Here is a 24,267-nt window from a genome sequence, read left to right on the forward strand (position 1 = left end):
CCTTCAGTATGGATTACACCTCAACATAAAGAAAACAAAAATCCTCACAACTGGACCAATAAGCAACATCATGATAAACAGAGAAAAGACTGAAGTTGTCAAGGATTTCATTTTACTTGGAACCATAATCACTGCCCATGGAAGCAGCAGTGAGGAAATCAAAAGATGCATTGCATTGGGCAAATCTGCTGCAAAAGACCTCTTTCAGGTGTTGAAAAGCAAAGACGTCACCTTGAAGACTAGGGTGCGCCTGACCCAAGCCATGGTATTTTCAATAGCATCGTATGCATGCAAAAGTTGAACAGTGAATAAGGAAGACCAAAGAAGAATTGATGCCGTTGAATTATGATCTTGGTGAAGAATACTGAATATACTATGGACTGCCAAAACAACAAACAAATCTGTCTTGGAGGAGGTATAGCCAGAATGCTCCCTAGAAGGAAGGATGGCGAGACTACATCTTACATACTTTGGACATGTTGTCAGGAGGGATCAGTCCCTGGAGAAGGACATCATGCTTGGCAAAGTAGAGGGTCAGCAAAAAAGAGGAAGACCCTCAACGAGACGGACTGACATAGTGGCTGCAACAATAGGCTCAAGCACACCAATGATTTTGAGCATGCCACAGTGCTGGGTAGTGTTTCGTTTTGTGGTGCGTGGGGTCGCTATGAGTCAGAACCGACTTGACGGCACCTAACAACAACAACAACAACAAATCAGGAATAACATCTTGTTTCTTAGCCAGGGCAAGTACTCAGCTGTGAGGTCTGACACTCAAGCACCCAGGCCTGCTCTCAGGAACTCTGATTGAGTCGTTTGGTGGGGCCGGGACAGCTCTGACACTCATAAGTACTGCATATGAGCTCACTGGTTAATAATTGCTGTGGACTGTTATTCTTTCAGTTCCTGAATAAAAATCATCTTTATATCAACAATGAGCTCATTAATGAAACAAAACTGGGAGTGACATTAGCAGCATAGAAAAAAGACTTATTATAGATGCTAAAACGACATGTCATTTGTTGCCCTTCACTGTGCATCTATGACAGGCCAGGAGCCACAATACATTTCACCTGGCATTATTTCGTTAGCTCTGCAGGGAGTCTGAGAGATGGGGATTGCTATCCCCAGTAACTACAAAGAGGTGCAGCTGGGATTCAAACCCTTGCTTGACAGGCTCTTTCCCTTCCCTTACCCCACCCATAGTCTATCCTCACTAAGTCAATGAATGAAACTATATCTTCAAACAAATACTTGAATAATTTTTCAAACTTAAACCACAAAGAACGTAAAAGCTACTCCTTCTGCTCTTTTAGTCCCATAACTGATCACATGTTTGAAACATCTAATTACAGGAGGTGTGTTCTTTTAGAATGGCCTAGGGCAGCTTTGGGCTGGATGAACTTGTCTCATTACCGAAAACAGATCCATCTCACCATAACCGAAGCCAGTGCTTACAGTTTAATACACTAGCAGAGTAGTGATTTATTATTTATCCCCTTTCTGAATAAATAACTGTGTCCCCAGATCTCTAGCCATGTGTCATGTGGGTCACCTCTGAAACAGGCTGATCGATAACAACAATGCAGGCCTTCGCTCTTCCTTGACCCTAAGGTGGGACACTTCTTTTCAGAGAGCACTTCTTAGAGTTAAAGCTGCAGTTAGATTTTCAACAGTAGAGGGTAGAAGCAACTTATCAACAGCATGTTTATGGGTAAAGGGAGGAAAAGAGTTCCCAAGCAGGTCTACCTCAAGTTTATTATTGAGTTGGGGAGGAGTAGGGCTACACGTGCGCATGTGTGCGCACGCACGCGCACACACACACACACACACACACATACGCACAAACACTACAAGAACATGATGGTAAAGCTCAATCACCACAGACATGAGTTATAACAACCTGGAGGAACAAATCAGACAGCATCCATTCCTGGTGGTTACAACAGGTGCTTCGGACATAAGCATTTCTACATGAAAAGTAAGGATGTCTTGGTATAATATGAGCTCAAGCTTTGATAACTATTTTCTTCTCTTTCAGGCCCTCTCTACTTGTGAATGGCAAATGGACGCAGCATTCTAATGAAGACCTGACTTGAGATGCATTTAGGAAGCCAGATATGCAAAATCTCGAACATATTACGTCATGGTTGCAAAAGGATGAACTCATCTTGCAAAGGTTCCCACAGAGTTTTCACTTCATGAGACACTTCTCCAGGCTCATTTTAAATATGATTTGATGTACTTTTCAGGAACATGGCCTTTGTAAACCAAGGTGCACGTGGCCGTTGTGACAGTGTGGTTTTTCTGCCACTTTTTAGCACACCTTGTAATCTGCTCTTGGGCTGGCATTTTAAAACTCTGAACAGTAAGCCAGTTCTTTCAAGACTCTAATGCTACTAGAGAAATTCACCCAGAAAGACAGAGGAAAACCTCAGTACTGTGACCAGAACCCAACAATGGGCAGAGATACTGAGCTCTAGCCCCTAGTGAGTTTTTGTTACAGATTCACCAGATCCCAACTTGGGTCCCACTGCCTAAGAACAAAGGAGTAACAACTTCTCTGATGTGTTCATGCATATCCTTCCACTGGCTCTTAGTAGGTCACTGTGCCACTGGGCCAAAAGAACTTTCCAATTGGGCTGAAAAAGGCTGGAGCAGGGCTGGCAGCGGCTGCTTGGCCCTGCCATGACTGACTGACTCCCACACAGTCACCTCCTGAGCCTGGCACCCCTCCTCGTCTCCCACCTGCCTCTAACCTACAGCTTTGCAGATGCCTGACCCTTTTACTGGAGACTCGGTGTCTTCCCAGGCAGCAGAGTGGTTAGTGAGAGGATTTGAGGCCTGTATCACCACTCACCGCTTCTCTGACCTGTGCCCCTGGCAGAACCTCTCCTGCCTCGATCCCCTCATCTGGGACGGCCCAATGATAGTACCACCTCACAGGGCTATTACAGTATTACGTTAATTTGCACTTGTAAGGCACTCAGCAAGGTGCCAGATATGTGGTAACTGCCATGTAAGTGTTGGCTAAATAAATTAATGTGCTCCTATCTTTTCTATTTTGAATTCTACATATGAGGATGTTGCTGCCCTGGCTAGAGGCAGAGGATCACCTGTCTGTATTTGGCTGGATGCTATTTTGCTCTCAGCAGATACCAAGATATTAGAACCTTTTTAAGTAACATTCTCGAGGCAATGCAGAATAAAGTTTCCCCAAATTTTCAAAGAACAAAATTAAGGCAATTAGACACTCTCAGAACGCTAAAGGAAAAGTCAGGTATATTAAGGAGTTGGCTAGACTGTCAGTGCTATGGAGCCAAAGCCCACCCCCCCGGGCCCAAGTGATTATTCCATAATTCCATGCCAGGGCCTTTCCAGGGACCTCAAGAAAATCAATCTCTCTTTCTCTCCACGTGTGTGTTTGTGTGTGTGTATTTACACACACATATATATTGTTGTTATTAGGTGCCGTCAAGTTTATGTTCGACTCATAGCAACCCCATGTGACAGCATAACTGCCCCATAGGTTTTCTAGGCTGTAATCTTTATGAGAGCAGGTCAGTTTTCAGAGCCACTGGATGGGTTCAAACCACCCACACTTAGGTAATACATACTTTCATATACATGCACATAAACATATTTTGTTTTTTCCAGGTTAAACCCCAGGTTCAATGAAAGAGTTAAAGATAGGAGTAAAGGGCACTGATTACCCAAAACCAAGTGAACAGGGGTGGGGGCTGTGAGGGCAGATCTTCTGATTATTTTCTCCTTTTGTTCAATACTCTTCTGTTTCATTTTAAGCTCTCTGTCTCTCTATTCCTCAAATCTCTTTTAAGTGCTCGTTATGTAGAGGTCAAATGTATTTTTGGCTTTTGTTGTGATCTCTATTTTTAAATTTAAAAAGTGAGTAGAATTTTTATACTTTTTTCTTAACAAAAAAACTTTCAAATGTGAAAAATAATTTTCATGAGTCAGAGCCTTCACTAAGAAAAAACGGTCTTTTTTCAAACATAGTTGTTTCTGAAAGTTCTAGCAGAGAGCAAGACAGAAACAATGAGTGCCCCGTCCACAGCACCCTCTCTCCCAATGCCGAAGTACACTGCAGAGACCAGGTGACGGAGCGCAGGCAGTTAGGTGATCACACTGTCGGGACACGGGAAGACAGAGAGGCCAAGTCATACTTCCAGCAAACTGTAGCTGATTAGTGAATTGGCCTTCTCTAATGGAGAGGGTGCACCACCCGTCTGTCAGAGTGTCACCTTTCGGTGGCTTGCTTGTGTTGTAATGCTGAAAGCTATGCCACCAGTATTTCAAATACCAGTAGGGTCACCCTTGTCAGACAAGTTTTAATGGATCTTCAAGACTAGACAGATTAAGAAGAAAGGCCTAGCGATCTACTTCCAAAAATTAGCCAATGAAAACCCTACGGATCATAGAATACTATCCAAGACTTCAACTTGCTTACTCTGCACATGTCATCAGGAGGGACTTATTATTAGAGAAGGACATCATGTTTGCAAAGTGGAGAGCCAGCAAAGATGAGGGAAACACCAGTAAGACAGACTGACAAACAGCTGCAACAATGGACTCAAACATAGCAACAATCATGAAGATGGTGTAGGGCTGGCCAATGTTTACTTCTGTTAGATCTATACATAAGATCTCCATGAGTCAAAGGTGACTTAATGGCAAATAATAACAACTGAGGGGGTATTCCTTTCTAAATCAGAAAGACTGGTCCTAACCAGACTCTCTTACTACATTCAGTGTGGAAACAGATTAACAAATACTCTTCCTCTCTAATGATAAGGCTGCAAAAGGATTGCTCTTGAGCTGCGTAAGTGAATCATTCCAACTATACCCCCTTCAGGCCATCATGACATGAGACTCAGCTGATTCTTGGGACCGTGGGCTCATATAAATACTCTTAAAATCCAGCAAAGCAAGTACCATGCACTATATAGCAGGGGTTCTCAAAGTTTAACATGCAACCAGAAACCTTAGGGCTTGGTAAAACACAGACTGCTGGGCCCCAACCCACAGAGTTTCTGATGCAGTAGGTCTGGGCTGGACCTGAGAATGTCCATTTCTAGTAAGTTCCTGGATACTGCTGATGCTGCTGGTCCAAGAGCCACACTTTGAAAATCACTGTATTCTAATACTCAAGTAATGTCCACTTAGTACATACATGACTGAATAAATGGGTCACTTAGTGCCAATTTTATAAATTCCTTTAAGGTAGCTCCTTCCTGGTGCAATGTTAAACTTAATCTCATTACACTGTCAAATCTTAAGCCGGTCCTACATGGCCTAGTTTCTTATGTGGGACCAGGTCTAGCATGTGGCCTTAATCCCTGGGTGAGGCAACGTATGGTATAACCAGGGCGGCAGCCAGCCCTGGAAGAATGTCCAGTCTGACAGCATAGTATGGCATCAAACAGGCATGGCAAGATGCCAAGTAGGTCCTCCATAAGGCAGTCCAACACAGAAAAACATGCAGGCAGAATATGAAAAAGAACAATTGAGAGAGGCAGGTGACCTGAAGAAGGCCGCGCTGGGGAAGATTGTCAGCCATATTCGAGGCTGGGGACACCAGCAAGAATCCAAATGTTACAGAAGTCTGGGATCCTAGGCCCATCAACTGAGGCAGGAGGGCACAAGGCAGCAGATAAATGGCCAGGGGTGCCTGCATCTCAGGTACAAGTCAGAAGACCAGTTATCAGAATGGAACCAAAACTAATGATAGAGGGACAATCAGATGGCAGTGTTGCATCCCAGAGAGTTGGCCAGACCCTAACAAAACCCAAATGCCTTCTGGGGCTAGGAAGCTACCACAAGTGTGTGCTGGGTCTGAATGGAGGTGGGGATTGTTGCTAATGGAGGGCGCATACCTCCTTTATGGGCACTCAAGTTTGGAAAGTGTCTAAAAGTCATAGCTAGTTGGAGCTGACGTGGGGAGAGCGGATATGCAGAAACTGAACCCTGGAGAACCTGGCAGTTGTCCTACCCAGAACTGATAGCATGAGATGTGTTACCTGAGAGGCTTCACGTGGACAGCTGGTCATACGAGGGGTGCGTTCTGGTTAAGATTGGACATTAAAGGCACCCCTTTTTTGACAGTGAGAACTTGTGCTCTTTTTTAACTCTGGCCTCATCATCTTTTGATGTAACCTCGGAGGTCATCTTATTTCAGAACCTGGTGCCTCCCATGCCCGGTTTATAAGAAGGTAGGCCTTCCCACATGCTTCTCAATCGGCAGCTGAGAGTTAACAGTACCCGCAGGGGATGTGGAACACAGCCCAGTGATCTTTGAAGTCACCAGTTGGTATTTATCTTAAAAAAGCATGTGAATTTTGCATTCTACTTTTAATAATTTTCTTATCTTTGAGGAAAACGAATGCTCTAGTGCTCCGTACTTTTCTCGTGACTTGTCTAGCGCTAGGATACTCTCTCATATCCTGGTGGTATGGGGACTTTCGAGACCCATGGGTCTACAGAGTGGCCTATAAGACTCTTCAGGACAGGGCCACCCCAAGCGTCCAGGCCCAATGCCCTTTCTCAACTTAGGTTCAAGTAATATTAACCTACCCACTTCTTGCACTAACTGGTCATTTTGCAAATACTATTTATTTCCCTCTGCTTGCTGGGATGTTCTCTTCCCAGTACCTTGCAAAAGTCAGTAATTCAATACACATTTTGCTTAATGAACAAACATTTTCATAATCTATCAAAATCCTACAAAATGAGACTTCATCTCTGTATGACTGGTGTGACAATAATATCAGGAAAAAAATAAAATAACAGCACTTTCTGTAACCTCTTACTCCTAAGCCAAACAAACAAAGCCTTAATGATGCAGAAACATTTAGTGGAGGTAGTCATTAAAAGGAGCCCCTAGGTGATGCAAACCGTTAATGCACTCAGCTGCTAACTGAATGGCTGGCTGTTCAAGTCCACCCAGAGGTACCCTGAAGAAAAAGCCTGGGGATCTACTTTTGAAAAATCAGCCATTGAAAACTCTATGGAGCACATTTCTACTCTGACACACATGGGGTCGCCATGACTCAGAGTTGACTGGACAGCAACTGGTATTGGTAGTCACTTAAAAAATCTGCTGCTGTCAAGTCAATTCCAACTCACAGCAACCCTATACCTGAAATCAAGCCCACTGCTGTTCAGTTGATTCTGACTCACAGCGACCCTAGAGGACAGAGTAGAATTGCCCCATAGGGTAGCCAAGGAGCAGCTAGTGGATCCGAACTGCCAACCTTTTGGTTAGCAGCTGAGCTATTAACCACTGTGCCACCAGGGCTCCATAGCGACCCTATAGGACAGAGTAAAAACTGCCCCACAGGGCTTCCAAGGCTGTAAATCTTTATGGAAGCAGACTGCCACATTTTTCTCTGCAGAGCGACTGGTGGGTTCAAACCGCCAACCTTTCGGTTAGCAGCTGAGTGCTTAACCACTCCACCACCAGGGTTTCTTTTGGTAGTCACTAGAAACAGTGAGTTAGAACCGTGCTGATGAACTTCATTACAAGGGCTGAGAAGAAAGCCTGTTCCAGGAGGTTCGCCACTAGCAAATGCTACCAATATGGGCTTCGTGTCCCATAAATTTAAGTAAAAGAGTTATTTTCTTCAAATGAAAATTTAAACATAACACAACAAAAGCTGTTAGTCCTGTTATTTAGAGAACGGTCTTCTTCTGGCAGAGTCCCCAGGACCTGGCATTGAAACTGCCATTTCTAACTTCACGTCCTTAACTTACTTTCTCCTCTTTCTGGGCCACTGGAGGGCTAAGTCAGAGCCAGCTTTGTCAGCCCCTGGAGCCATGAGCTCACCATCCAGATCAAACTCAAGCCCACAGGCCCTTGCAAACTGTGAGCAGAGCACACATCTGCCCCCTTGACAACTTCAGACCCGGTGGGGTCCCCAAGCCACCTCAGAGGCTTCACCAACACCATGCTGGAAGGGGTCCAAAAAAGAACTAACCAGGGCTGATGATCCTTCCCTTCCCCTTCGTCTTAGAAAGGGTGAGCTCTCTCCACAAGCAACCTGGAGCCCTGAATCTGCCCCCATGAGAGTCCTTGCTATTTTCAGGGACTGATGTCTAAATTTCCCTGCACGGTTGTAAACTACTGTTTATCGCAAAAGGAGTGTGACAGCCCTCAGCATCAGAGTCACAGGACTGAGTATGGAGGGAGATTTCCTCCGTGTTGCAAAGGAAATGTTTGGTTCTTTCCTGCCCCGACCACTGGGTATATGTGAGCCTAACTGGACATAACTAATTCACCACATCAAAATGACACGCCCCAAAAACTCTAAATGCCTGACACACTTTTATGAAGCTCCCTTTTGGCTGAGGGCGTTGTCTCTTCAAAGATCTTCTCTGTGCTTGTGCCCCAATTAAAGCGATTGGATTGGTGGCCTCCTTCCAGCAGCCATCTGCAGTGTTGGTATCACCGCTCCTAAAAGGATGCCAGGGCATTTTCCTCCAGAACAGCCCAGGACACCAGTTCCCATGGCTATATCTCTGTAAGAACGTAAGAACAGACTTGGATTTCTATTTATGCTTCTAAATCCAAGAGAAGCTACAACAAAAAACAAACAAACAAACAAAAAACCTCATGTGATACCCAGAATGAGATTCTCATAATCCAGTTACTAGTGGGTTTTCTTTATGAGAAATCTTTCCTGTCAGGAAATAACACGGTTAAGAGGCTGAGGATAGATTACAAACAACTCACTTATCCTGTGAAAAGGTGTGTGCGCCCTTTGCTAAACCCAGAATTTAATAGCAGAAGAGAAACAACATCGGCAACAACAACAACAAAAAAAATAGATCTATTTTAAGCAAGCTTCAGGAATTTAGCTTCAGCCTACTCTTGTGTTATTGAAGAGTATTATACGGAAAACCAATTCCCTGAGCAAGAAGCTGCCACATCAGCAATATTTATCATCCCAGCCTCCACTTGAGAAGCTTACGGGCCGCTCTCAATCTTACAGGAAATCTTGGAGGTGGGATTATCATTTACTACTTGGAAAGAGAAAATTATTGTAATACTCTAACATTACACCTAGTCTTCGTAACCATACTCCAAAACTACACAATGGTGGCTTCTCTTTTATCAGGGAAAAAAAAGAAAGTAAAAAATACATGACAAGAATTACAACAGTTTCATTTTTGTATGAAAAGTGTTTAGTATTTTTCAGGTGGGTATTCTGTTTACCTTCACGCTGTTTATAAAACTGGATGCATGCTGTACTCACGTCTTTAAGAGGTCACCTGCAATGCCATTTCCTGATAAAATACATAACTATAAATTGGGCCTCTGAGGTGCAGCTCTTTCCCAACATTCCAGTCCTTCGACGAGGGGGACATTAAGTGAAGAGAAATGAAAATCGGCCTCCCCTCACCACTTACGCGGTATTCAACATTGGCGCGCCCCCTTCTGGGATATTCCACATGTGGTCATTCTTCAGCTCACAATATTTTTATCAGTAGGGAGAGTTTTCACAGATTTTCTTTTTTTTTTTTTGAATCCAACTGTCCCTGTGTTACTACTAAAACCATACCCAACTTTTAGTAGGTAAATGAAAAGAAAAATTAGCAATCTTGTCACGATAAAAAGAGTTGAAATAAATATTGAGCTAGAAAACGGATTTAAAAGTCAACACTTGTTTTATTTTAAAACTCCAACACAGGGTAAGATACTATTCCAATCAGAATCATATTCACTAGTTGTCAGAGATGTTCCCTGGGATTTAAGATCCTGGGGGCAGGGGTGGGAGGGGAGGGTTGACCTGTTCCTTGTTCATTTTCATTTCTGTCACAGAGCCTGGGGATTGGTCAGCAACATGTAGGCGGCAGCTATCATCATTAGCATTAGTAGCGTTAATTATAATATCAGGATTATAATCTTTTAAATATTCAAATAATTTGACTGGTAATTCTACATCTGGGAATCTATGCTGAGGAAGTATTTTGATATCTGGGGAAAAAAAGCTTTAGGTGCAAAGCACTGTTTATGACAGCAAAACAAACAAACAAAAAACTGGAAATGACCTAAATGCTCCAAAATATCAGAATGGTAAATAAATCATAATACACTCACTGATAAAACTGTATGCACCTTAAACTAACTGTTAAAACTACGATAATGTGATACGCTTTTCAAGTTATAAAGTTAAAAGGGAATTGGGTATGTACGAGGGCCACTACTCCATAAAACAGAAACAGACAGCCCTAATTATAGAGAATAGCTGGGGAGCTCTAGTTTCAGAAGAAGATCTGGCAAGAGAACTTAAAAACCTTCCCACCACAACAGAACACCTAAAAATGCTGCGAAAAAAAAAATTTTTTTAAATTAAATGCATGATTAGGCCAAAAATAAAGCTGGAGAGATCCCCGTAGACCAAAATTATGAAAGGAGGAGGAATTGGAGAGGCAAGCAATCCCTGAAACAGGTGGCTGCCTGGGCCTCTGTTGCTTAGAACTAATGCTCTGTTGCCTAGAACTTAGATTTTAATAGCCTTGCAGGAGTTAGGAGACAACATCTAAGGCTGTGCAAGAGTTGGATCCTCACCTAAAACTGGAACTACTAACGCTAAGCTCTTAGTGAAAGAGTGAACTAGTAAGAGGAAAATACTTGGTCAGGAGCCAGTGATGGAAGTAAAAAGTGGGGGCAAACAAGTGCTCCTCTGAACTGGATGCACACCACCAGTGCTACCAAAAATCCCGAAGAGGAGAATCAAGGTCAACGCGGCCCCAGATTAGTGGTGTCCCAGGAAATTGGAAGAATCAAAGATAAATCCTCTCTGGATAAAAGCATCTTTAACTCAGGCCCAAAAGGTGGCCCTCAGATAAGAATTCCCATATATATGTGATTAGTATTTTAAAAAATTTTAAAAAGCCTCACAAGGAACGTAGCACCATGAGTGAAAATCAACTGGGGGGTGGGGGGATGACAGATCTAATTTTTTTCTTATATTGAAATTATCAGATACAGAATATAAAATATTATTTAAAAAGTGAAAAGGGAATTGATATCATAAATAAGGCAGAAGAGGCTCTCAAAAATAGCCAGAAAGATTTCAAAAATAACCAAACAGAGCTACCAGATAAGAAGATTTTAATTTTTGAAATAAAAATTAAGGGGGAGGGTCACGTAGCAGATAAAACTAATATGAAGAGCTAGCAAACTGAAAGAACTGAAGAAAATATCCAGAAGTCATCATAGAATGACTCAGAGATGGAACATACAGAATTTGAAGGTAAGAGATGGAGAATGGGGAAAGAAATTTCCAGAAATCGATCAAGTAGGAGAGGAGCAAGACTAAAAGTGATTAAGTAATACTAAAAGTGGTTTAAAAATTTCCTGCAAGTGATAAAATATATAAATCTTCATATTTGGAAAACACAATGGATTCGAGTTAGATTGTAGTAACAGTGCAGAACATCAAAGATAAAATCAGGCAGAGGAAAAAAGAAGAGAGATTACCTACAAAGAAATGATAATTAGGCTGACAGCTGACTTTTCAATAATTATATGGAAACCAGAAGACAGCATAACTGTATCTTCAAAGCGTAATAAAATACAATGGTTAACCCAGAATTGTACAAATAGCAAACTAGTTTGCCATTTGACTGAGGGAAAATTGATGGCAGTTTCAAACAAACAAACTGAGTATTAGGCACTGACAGACCCTCATTAAAGGAAATTCTAAAGTATATATTTCAGAAAGAAGATGAATAATTCCAAAAGAAAGATCTGAGATGCCACAAGGAATACGGAGCAAAGAAATATGTAAAGGTGTAGGATAATCTTTTTAAACAAGACTGGCAATATAAAACAATAATGATGTCTGATTTTAGAGATTATAAAAGATAAATATCTCTCCCATTTTAAACTGGAAGAAATGATTGAATGGAATTAAAATATTTTAAGAACCTTATATTGTTCAGGAACATAGCAGTTAAATCATGTATTCAAATTATAATTTCCACAGTAGTCAGTAAGATAATAGCAACAGGGTTAGAAAAAGAGATAAAAAATTCAATCAATCCAAAAAAAAAAAAAAAGCAAAAGAGAGTAAAAATATAGGAAAGCAAACAGTAAGAAAGTGTACGGCTTTCCACAAATTATTTTAAAGAATTTAAAAGAGGTTAATCACATCCAACTAATTTTATGAGGCGTAAACAACCTTGACACCTCAACCACACAAGGCAATATAAGACAGGAATGTTACAGTAAATCTCACTGATGGACATAGATACAAAAATTGTAAACAAAAGATTAGAAAACTTAACAAGAGTAATGTAGAATAAAAAGACAATACATAACAAGCAAGTTGGGTTTATCCCAGTAATACACGGTTGGTTTACTAATAAAAACTCTATTACTATATTTCACCAAATTGACAGATTAAAGAAACTTCTACTTGAAAATATGACCTCTGGTTGACTTTTTAGCTATCTTCTAACAACGTGATAAACTGGTATGTTACCTATGTTGCTAGGCAACATCACTTATGATAAAAATGACCCCTGATTGGTAAATTGCATGAAAACTGATGAGACTTTCCTAGCTTTGGATTCCCTATCTGCTATGACTCTTGTAACTGGTATACCTCTTTTGGAAACCCTGGAAGCTATGCCTATGGAACTACTACAAGAAACACTGGCTCCTGTGGGTTACGAGGCTTCAAGCCAGGGCACCTCCTGCCTGAATATAGATCTCATCTTTCACCTGGGCCCTGCCTCTGTCAGAATTGCTGCAAGCATGATTCCCATGGAAGAGGAATGCCAGATGCTGCCCTGGTGGCACCACTTTGGAAAACAGTTTGGCATCCCCTCATAGAAGGGACCACCGCCCACCTGTCAGTTTGTCATATTATGGTAGCTTGTGTGTTGCTGTGATGTCAGAAGCTATGCCACTTAAAAAAATGTTTTTAAATACCAGAAGGGTCATCCATGGTGGGCAGGTTTCAGCAGGGCTTCTAGACTTAGACTAGAAAGAAAGGCCTGGCAACCTACCTCCAAAAATTAGTCAATGAAAACTTTGTGGGATCACAATAGAACATTGTCCAATTCACTTGCTTTGGACATGCCATCAGGAGAAATCAGTCACTAGAAGACATCAAGTTTGGTGAAATAGAGGGCGAATGAGAGCATGGAAGACCCCTGGTGAGAAGGAATGGCATAATAGCCAAAACAATGGACTTGAAAATGTTAGTGATTGTGAATGGTGCAGGACTGGGCAATGTTTCATTCTGTTGTACATAGGTTCTCCATGAACCTAGGGTCAGAGCTGATTCAACAGCAGCTAACAACAATATAGCTGAAGAGGTGTGTATCCCAACACTCAACAGTTCCAGCCCTAGCTATATACCTAGATCCGGAGCAATGTTCTTCAAGTTTTTGTTCACATATCCTATAAAATAATTTTTTTTGTAAATATGTAGCCCTTTGCCCACTAAGCTGTCATCTAGAATTTTTCATTATAAAGTTTAAATATTCAAAAGATCTGATTTCAGGTATAACCAAAATACTTATATTGTACAGTAAAACTTTCATAGTACCCCTGTAAATGTATTCATCACAATAAAAACATCCAGAGTGATGGATATCCACCATTATCCATTTTAAATATATGTGAATAAACTCCTTTGTAAGAATTAAAAATTTTGTATCATTTATTGTTCTCCTTGTTTTCCTAGAAATATTATTTCCATTTATTTCCCTATCAGAGTTACACGAATATATTTTTATGCTTGACGGGTTTTGTAATTGATTACTTTATCATACTTCTCTACAGCAAAAATATGTATAAACATTTATTTCCTGTGACTGACTAAACTTTTTTTATTACAGATTGAGTTACTAGAAATAGTAATACTAGTAGTACAAAATTAATCAAACAACATAATTATGATACATTTTGATAAATACTAAACATAAAATTAAAAATTCTATTGGCAATAGAGCTCTTAACACTATGCTTGAAGGAGGCTCTGACAATATTTCAAATTGTCCCTTTTGTGAGTGAAGTAGGAAAAGGAAGTGGCCCACAGGCATACTCATAGGCTTCGAAAAGATACATGTGGGAACTGAGGATCTGCAAATTGATTCCCTTAAATCTTTCAAGAGGTCCCAACGTGGTACAAGCAGTTTATGCTTGACTGATAACCAAAAGGTTGGTGGTTCAATCCAGCCTGTGGTATGGAGGAAGAAAATTCCTGGTGATCTGCTTCCATTAAGAACCCTTGAAACTACTGCCCTGAGACAACCTTTAAAACTCAGACAAAAAATATCTTTAAACTTAACAATAGTTTAATTTAACCAGTAAAGAATGTCTGCCTTGAGCACTGTGCTCTTTTAAGAACTATCTATATGGGATAAAACTGACAACAGCAACTTGAAAGATTAGATACAAACCTTAGGGGGCAGTGAGTTTATGCTGGTGAGGGAGGAACAACTCAGAAAAAGCGGTTGAGAATGGTCGCACAACTTGGGGAATGTAATCAATGTCACTGAATTGTACATGTAGAAATTTTGAACTGGTATATGTTCTGCTGTGTGTATTCTAACAACAACGAAACACTATGGAGCAGTTCCACTCTGCACACATGGGGTTGCCATGAGTCGGAACTGACTTGACAGCAACCACCACCAACAACATGTGTTGGGGGGCTGGGGCCTGGGAGGTAGGGCGAGGAGAAGACGGACAGAATTTCTCCCAAGCTTCCCTAAGCCCAACGTAAGCGCAGAGGGTAACACAGAGGGTGAAGGAATCATTACACTTTATGACTCCAGCATCAAGTTTAAAGGTTCAGTGCCTACTCACCCATCTCTACCCTCACAAATAGGGACTGTACCATTTCTGTGTTCATATGCTCTTCTAACAGTTGGAATAAAAGCTGAATAATCACTTCCTGGAAAAATTCATATTTACATTCAATATTCTGATTACAGTTGCAGGGGGTTTGTAGACCTCCTGAACCAAGTTCTACTCTGTCCTATAGGGTCGCTATGAGTCAGAATCGACTTGACGGCAAAGGGTTTGGTTTTGGATTTTAGCATAATATGTGTTTAGTGTGAATCAGCTACTAATGCTAAGTGATTTAATTTTTTAATTATCACTTAATAATTATTTAATATTAATATTAAAAACAACAACCTCATTGCTGTCAAGTCAATTCTGATTGACTAATGATCCAAGTGTAATAATTATTAAAATGTAATAATTTATGTTTAATATTAATAGTAAACATTAATGTTCAGATATATAATTATTATTAATTTAGACATTATATTTAATTAAATATTAAATAAAATATAGATAATTGTTAAATATTAATAATTTAATATTTAAATAAGAATTAATTTATGTGGTGATTTATTTCATCCTGTCAACAAGCCTAATCAACTTTCAAGTCACACAGCTAACAGGAAGGGGAGCTGGGACTGAAATCTTAGCAGTCTGGTTCCAGGACTCATACTCTTACCAGCTACACTCTCAGCCTGTCTAAAAGTTTCCTGGGCAATTTTATGCCCCAGAAGCGTAGGAAGTAACTTTGACAGAACTTGAGGCACAGCTGTCCACATCCTGGCAAGAACACCAGCATCCCTGCAGTTTCCAGGCGCAGAAAATAACCGTGGAAGATTTTGAAATGGGCAAATGAGATTATTGGGTATCATTTTGAGGGAATTCTGGAGCCTCGAGGGATTGTATAGGTCCTGTGTCTGGTGAAATGCCATTAATTATGGCTTGCCCTGTGACTACAGAACAGTTTCTCCCCTTTTACATTCATTTGTAAATTCATTTCAGCATTCCTCAACTGACAATAAAAGTGCAGTTATTTTGAGCTCTCCTTTGAACTAGTTGTAATACTTACTGGTTTCTTCATTAAAGAGTTAAATAAAACCTACGGCATGCTTATTTTAGTTTTTAAATTACAGCCAAGAAAACTCTATGGAACAGTTCTGCTGTAATACATGGGGTCACCATGAGTTGGAATCAACTTGATGGCAAGTAACAACAACTCCAACTCATGGTGATCCCATGTGTGCAGAATAAACTGTGCTCCACAGAATTTTTAAGGGCTGATATTTCAAAAGTAGGTGGCCAGGCCTTTCTTCCAAGGCATCTCTGGCTGGATTCGAACCTCCCAACATTTTGGTTAGCAGTTGACCATGTTAACAGTTTGCACTACCCAAGGTCTCAAGTCACCTACAACCCCCTTGGAAAGTCTTCTTACATCTTGAAGGTACACACACCCCAATGTGAAAAACACTGCCCTAGAGAAATCACTGCACATTTTCCAAGAGGCATGCACGAGAGCCTTCACAACATCATTAGGGAGACCAAAAACTAGAAACCACTGCAACCGCCACTATCGTATCAAAGGAGAATGCACAAACAAAGTGTGCTATATCCACACAACGTGATACCAGGTAGAAGAAATAGCAGAACTACTGATACATGCGTGAACAATGACACATTCCACAAACAAAATTCTGAGATTAAAAATAAAAGCAAGTCTCAGAAGAATCACATAGAAAGACCATTCTATAAATTTCAAATCCATGCAATGTATCATTTAAGGATACATGCATAAGTGGCAAAAACTATATAGAAAAGTAGAGGAATTAGAAACACAAAATTCTAAGGACGGACAGATGGGGGTATGACCTGGGAGGGACACCGAAGGTGGGGTTATTGTTCCCCTCCTTAAACTTTATGATGGGCACAAAACCGAGTTGATTTCGACTCATAGCGACCCTGAAGGACAGAGTAGAACTGCCTCACAGGGTTTCCAAGGAGCAGCTGGTGGATCTGAACTGCCAACCTTTTAGTTAGCAGCCATAGTACTTAACCATTGTGCCACAAGGGCTCCATGGATGGGCACAGGGTATATTTAAAATTCCTTTGTATTTATATCATACATGCATATACATACATACATAAATTCTTCTGTGTGTATTAAATAGTTCATAATATTTTAAAGGAAAACCATAAATGTGACTAATTATTTCCTAAAGGCAGGGTTTGTGGTGAATTTTTTCTTTTATTTTTCTGCATTTTGGCAAAATGTCTGTTAAGAATAAGTGCTATTATATTGCCTGATAATGACTTTTAATGAAAAATATTATGCATGCACTCCATCCTGAAGTCAAATATTGATCTACTGTTCTATGTCCTGACAGCACGAATGATTAGAATTTAGCCAATTTTCTTTATCCGAACAATTTGCTTTTTAAGCTTTAGAGATATCCTTTCTCATTTCAACAAATTTTATAAAGTGTACCATCTACCCTATCACTGATTTCATTTTGCATATGTTCCTTTCAACCATTGTCCATGGGGATAGATATGAACATCATTATTTCCTAACTTCTGGCTCTATCACCTCAAGACATATGCCGCACTCAGAAAAGAACCAGGTGGTCTTCTACATCCAAAAAAGGAAATTAGGTCTACATAATAGTGAACCAGAATCAACAGCTGCATTTTCTTCTTCCTGTAGATTTTCTAATTTGTATAAACCAACCAGTCACCATGTGTGATTATTCATTTGTCCACTTTCTATCCATTCCATACATACAATCTTTAAACAGTAGAATCTTGAATTTATGCCCAGCTGAAATATTTTCCAGTGCTTGCTTCGGCAGCACATATTCTAAAATATTTTCCCGTCTTACTTTTGCAGCTAAAGAGGTAAAGGCAGAAGTTATAGGTAGGGCTTTTAGGATGGATTTTAAATAGAAAATTAGCTGACACTGTTCCTTTGTGCCTTTCTGCCAGACTCTTGCATGGCGCCTCAGTGGCCACCATGGACCACTGGGTGATATATTAAGGATACATCTCAATGCTGAGGATGATGAAACAGAAATCAAAGAGGTATGGATTCCTGCCAACTTTGATAGGATGGACTTCCAACCTCTAGATTTATTTTATGTGAGTCTTGTTACTAGCAGTTGAACACAATTCCTAACGGAAGACCCTTTTTTATTTTCTACAACACATTATCCCTTCAGACCTAGAGATAATGTATACACCTTCAGATTAATGTACACAAACTATACCTACATATTATCCTGGCACAGTCATAGTTAAATCGTGGATTGGATGTTATTTCTTAATCTAAACTTGAATTGTTTTCACTTGGAAGAGTTGATTGTCAATTGTATTTATATGCTCTATAGGTCAAGAAAGCAGCAGTCAAGAAATCAAAAGATGGATTGCACTGGAGAAAGCTACTGCAAAAGACCTTTCTAAGTGTTAAAAAGCAAAGATGTTACTTTGTGAACTAAGGTGTGCCTGACCCAAGCCATGGTATTTTCAATCACCTCATATGCATGTGAAAGCTGGACAATGAATAAGGAAGACCGAAAGAAGAATTGATCCCTTTGAATTGTGATGTTGGCGAAGAATACTGAATATACTATGGACTGTCCGAAGAATGAACTAATCTGTCTTGGAAGAAGTACAGCCAGAAAGCTCCTTAGAAGTGAGGATGGCAAGACTTTGTCTCCTGTACTTTGTACATGTTATCTGGAGGGATCAGTCCCTGGAGAAGAAGGACATCATGCTTGCTAAAGCAGAGGGTTAATGCAAGAGAGGAAGATCTTCAGCGAGATGGACTGACACAGCGGCTGCAACAACAGGCTCAAGCACAGCAATGGTTGTGAGGATGGTGCAGGATGAGGCAGTATTTTGTTCTGTTGTACACAGGGTTGCTTTGTGTCGGAACTCACTTGAAGGCACCTAACATCAACAACAACATAGTCAGTTTATAACTGGATATTTGAATGATTAATTCAGGAGGCTGCCCTCCAGGCTGTATAATTTTGAAGGAAAAGATACCAGCAAATTCTGGTTTCAGGTTTGAACCTGGGCATGTTGGTCACCTTACTTGGAGTTGCATAAGGGACTCCACACCTGGCCTTCTTTTTGAGCTGCTGTCTAACACAGTGGGCAGTGGAATCTTTGTCATCCTAAGGATTATGGTGAGCCTTGATCAGACCCAGCAGCACATACTTATTTCAGGTAAGACATTTCAGGTTGTCCTAGATTGCTACCTAGGCCCAGATTTATACTCAAGAAGCCTACCAAGTCAAACTTAACATAGAAGGAAGTGCAATACATCACAATCCACTCTTCAGTTCTCCTCCTTATACCTGCAAATCGAAATACAGTGACTCCTCCCTGAAACACCCTTTATCTTACCTCCCACTGACCATACTCTTCTTCTCCAGCCCACTGGGGAGAACCACGGTGATATCCACCATACTGTTCCGCAGATTTTCCTTCATGTTGATAAGGTTCTGCTGAGGGCTAAGGCCCAAATCTCTGCTAGGTTTCCGTTCACCATGAACATTCAAAGTAGCAGCCTTTCCAGGAGGAGGGGGAGCCCGAGCCTTCATCTTCCTCCTTGAAAATGACAACAAAAGGATTGAATGAAGTAGCAGTTTTCAACATAACAAGTTAATACAATCACCTAATAACATTCATCAGCTTTTAAGTACCTTCATCATCATAATTCTTCCTTATAAAATTGTTTTCCTCTCCTTAGAAATGCCTCCTGAGTTGCATGGCCCTTTTAAAATCAGCATGTCAGCACTCCTCACTGCTAACAGAAATTTACAATACCATATCCTCCCTAAACAATGAAAATAAGAACAGAGGAAGCACTTCTGAAAGGAAGTGTTCCTGGGAAAAAACATCCTAAAAACATATTCACAACTGAGAATGGCACTACCATACTTTTTTCAGCTGAGCAAGATGTGGGTTATTATAGCAGAGCTTGATTGGACCAGCCCTTTCTGAATCACTGGGTGGACTGCAAATCACAACTAATTAAGTGGGTTCCACTAATAGTCTGAAGTTCTGTAGTTTAAATCCCTGTCCCAGCTCTGGATCCATGGACCCATGATACTGAAGGTATTTTGAGGTCTTATCAAGACATACTAACTGGATCCAAGGATCTATGATACTGGAGATATGCTGGGACCATATAAAGACATACTAAATTAGCCAGAACACCAATCAGACCAACACTCGTCGATGCAGGACTTTGGGGAGGTAGAGACATGTAGCTGTTTGGCACAGAAGAAAGTGAGTTATCATGTCTTAATGTAGTTTGTTTTCACATTATTTCCAACTGTGCTTTGAATGTTCGACACACTGTGCAAGAGATTTCTAAATAAGCCACCTGACAATGAATCATAGACTCTGGTGAACATTTTTAGAAATGCTTGTCTACTCCAGATTAGTCAGGGAAGGCCACGGACCTTATAAAACACTGGATATTTTATAATAATAATAATAATAATCCAATAACCAAACCAGTTTCCATTCAGTTAATTCCAACTCATAGTGATCCCATGTGTATCATAGTCGAACTGTGCTCCATAGGGTTTTCAAGACTGTGATTTTTCAGAAGCAGATTGTCAGGTCTTTCTTCCGAGGTGTTGCTGGGTGGGTTTGAACTGCCAGCCCTTCGGTTAGTAGTCAAGTGCTTAACCATTTGTACCATAATGGAGAATTTAATAATGATATCTAGTATTTATTCAGCACTTAAAATTCACTAGGACCTATGCAAGTAACATAAGCTTACCTCATTCAGTCCTCAAAATATTTTGGAGCTAAAAAAACTTAGTCTCAGAGAGATAAGTAGCTTAGCTAACATCATACAATTACCCAGCGTCAGAGCTGAGGTGGAAACCCAACAGGGCTGACTCCAAAGAGCATACTCTTGCCCACCTTACTCTCCTACCTCTGACCATACTCTAGTTAGAGGATCCACAAAGAAGCAATGAGCTCTCAAAGCCATTTAAATTCTACTGGTAGAGAATCTTCTCGACAGCACTTTGACACAAGGTATCAGAGACACAGTAATTCCAATTCTAGAAATTTATCCTAAATAACCTCACAAGAGCACATTGCTAAAGGTTCAAAGATGCTCATTACAACATAACTTAAAAGGGAAAACAAGGAAAAAAAATAATCTGACTATACATCAATGAGACAATTACAATAAATTATGGTACTTGAAAAAAATGTTATACTGGTAGCCATTAAATATACTTTAAAAGTATATAATTTGATGTGCAAAAATGCTCGGTACAGATTTTTAAAAAAAAAGTGTCAAAACATTGCTTGTTTAGGAAAATTTCATATTGTAAAGAAGAAGTATACATTATAGCAATAATCATAAAACAGTCTAGAAAGATATATGTTGTTGTTGTTCTTAGGTGCCGTCGAGTTGGTTCCAACTCATAGCGACCCTACGTACAACAGAAGGAAACACGAAACAGGTAAGTTCTATGAAACAGGATGCTATGTGATTTGGACTTTGTGTGAACACCATGTTATATACTTAGCAAAGTTATATGGCATATCTTTTGTTTCACTTCCAAACTGATACTTCTCCTTTGCCTCTTGCTGCTATCACTGCTAGCTAAGTATGATCTGGCAGCCATGATGCACTTCACAGTAATATTTTCGAAATAAAATTAAACACAGAGATAACATTACAACACTCCAGAGACGTGCAATACACAAGATTGGATGCTGCTGCCCAAGAGTCAAAGCATACACTGTTATACGGTAAACTTTCTACTTGTAAGTAGGGAAAGTTCACCTTAAAATAACATTACGAAGTACAGTACAGTATATACATAAGCCAGTAACACAGGCATTTATTATGACTACCAAGGCATATGTATTATAGGTTATATATGCACTGTACCATTATACACCTGGCAGTGCAATTGCTTTGTATACAAGACACATGAGATACACGTGTTGGTGCGGGAAGCTGTACCTTCTCTACGTCTAGTTATGTCCGCTATGTCCTGTTCTCTGGTCAGGATTTCTGAACTCTATTATAACCTTATGGGACCACGGACATACATGCGGTTGAACTTTTCCCTAACGTTATGTGGTGCATGACTGTAATACGTGGCGCATGACTGTAATTACTTCTGGGTGGTGAGGTAACAGGACTTTTGTTATTTTTATTTCTCTGAATTTCCTAATTTTTCTATAATATGACTTGCATATGTATTACTTGAAAAATGAAAAAAAAAAACAAAAACAAAATAAAACTCACTGCTGTTGAGTCTATTCCGACTAATAGCAACCCTATAGGACAGAGTAGAACTGCCCCGAAGGGCTTCCAAGGAGCAGCTGGTGGATTCAAACTGCCGACCTTTTTGGTTAACAGCCATAGCACTTAACCACTATGCCACCAGGGCTCCAAAATAGAAGAGCTCAGATAAAAATGTGGAAAAACAGCAAGAAGGATTCAGATGAGACTGTAAACTTGCTGTCACTGGTCAAATACAATGTCCCTGGTTAATACAGGACTTGGGAATAACATTCAGGTCTCATCCTCCATCATGATAAGTAGATTTAATTCTTTTTTTATGTTAAAAACTTTACATTGATATAAAAATATTTAGTTTTTTCTATATCCTTATCTATTTATATACTCTTCTTTCCATCCAAAGGATAAAAACAAAATAGTCAATATCTATTGCACTATTCTAAGGGCATACATTTACTAATTCATTTATTTCTCATAGTGACATCATGAGGAGATACTATTGTTATTCCCATTTTACAGATGAGCAAGTTTGGGCACAGAGAGCTTACGTCACCTTCGCAACAATTTTCCAGACGATTTGGCTCCAAAGTCTGAAATTTTCACTACTATATTATTGGCCTCTATTAGGAAGAACAGATGTCACCCCACTATACAGATGAGAAAAATCAAGGCAGAGAGAAACAGTTACGGAGTCTTCAGTTAATCAACGTTGGGTCTAGGGCTAGAACGCAGTCTTGGAGCAGCCTTCCTGCCAGCAGTGTTACCTCTCAAAGGTATTTTCAGGGGAAAAAAGTGTTTATTTTATAATTTTTAGAAAATGAATATATTTTCCAAGTTAGTTATATGCTTATTTCTGGTTATAAAGAAACCTGGCTTGAATTCCTTTAGAACATACTGAACCAAAAAAGAAGCAGCTACTGATCTTTTTATTCATCCATCGCAGGAACAAGAGGCTGGAAAGAGGTAGATGATGTTGGACGCCCCCCTCTCCAAATAAGCAATCTGTCACTAACTACCCAGAGCTACGCTTTGTGAAGTCATTTTCACCCACCCTTTCCTATGCACATCCACTGTCACCATCCTGCCCATACTTCACCTCTAACGTCTGCACCAATTCTAGGGTCTTGTGACAAAGCTCTCTTCCTACAACCTACCCTCCTCTCAATTAACTCTGTTTCCTGCCTAGATTCTTTCACTCCACATTTACTGGGTGCTGCCCATGAGGACTGCTATCTCCTCATGCGCCACCTGCATACAGCCCACCCTGTCCTCACACACCTATTACAGACGCCCACTTCTGGCCACAGTGGAGCTGCAAACAGCAGGCTGCAAGGTACCCAGGAGGGTTCGCTGTTTGTCCAGCATAGCAGTGTGTGTGTGTGTGTGCGCGTGTGTGCACATGCATGCGTGTGCATATGTTTATGTGAGCCAAAATTTTAAAAAATGGGATATTTCACAATAATAAAATAAATTTCTGGCTCTTTTAGAAAAAATGAAAATATCTGATAAAGCCCCGAGCACCTTCAGAGCAAAGCTATGTGCTGGCATTTGGACCTATTAACTCACTGGTATTACCTATCTATCCCCTTGTAGGGCTGTGAGTGACATCCAGACCACTGAATGAGCCTGAAAACCAGGACTCTCCCCTGACCCCCAATCTTCTTCGACTCCACTGGCAATTCTGGTCCACAGTTCACTGGACAGACAGCAATGCGTGAGCACTCAGAGACTCCAGAATACGTGTCTCAAAGAACACCCTGGAGTTCTCACCCTCAGAACCATCCCCTTGCAAAGGAATGCCAAGTACTCCTGCTCTCCAGGCTCTCAACAGCAGCCACGTGGGATTATTACGTGCAGTCTGTAGGCTATGAGCAAGTGAAGAGGAGGGAGGGAAACACAATGAACTCGATCCTGGCCTGAGCTTGGCTACTTTCTAGTCTTGGGTTGGCAAGTAGATTTTCTTCCTCAATTTAATCTCATTCCTGAATGACTGGCCACCACATCTGGACATGGTGCTGAAATTATTCCTGAGGTCACATCTGGACCCAGCAGAAAAGGACACCACCACTGTCTGTGCGGGTGTCATTCTGCATGTTGAGGATTGGCTAAGACAAGGGTCATCTCGGGGAATCTCTTCTTTCTGGATTCA

At 40.5% G+C, this 24,267-nt stretch overlaps 1 protein-coding gene across 1 annotated transcript in view; it reads right to left on the reverse strand.

The window, feature by feature from the left end:
* COBL (cordon-bleu WH2 repeat protein) overlaps window positions 1–19,660 on the reverse strand; it is a 237,734-nt gene extending 218,074 nt beyond the window's left edge. Inside the window, exons 1-2 of the mRNA XM_023743099.1 lie at window positions 19,653–19,660; window positions 19,235–19,438 (exon numbers count right to left, since the gene is read on the reverse strand). Coding sequence (XP_023598867.1) covers window positions 19,235–19,438; window positions 19,653–19,660 — 212 coding nt within the window. The remainder of the gene's footprint in view (window positions 1–19,234; window positions 19,439–19,652) is intronic.
* Between the last annotated feature and the right edge of the window lie 4,607 nt (window positions 19,661–24,267).

This window comes from Trichechus manatus, unplaced genomic scaffold (assembly GCF_000243295.1).
Source record: "Trichechus manatus latirostris isolate Lorelei unplaced genomic scaffold, TriManLat1.0 scaffold00235, whole genome shotgun sequence".
Lineage (NCBI taxonomy): Eukaryota > Metazoa > Chordata > Mammalia > Sirenia > Trichechidae > Trichechus > Trichechus manatus.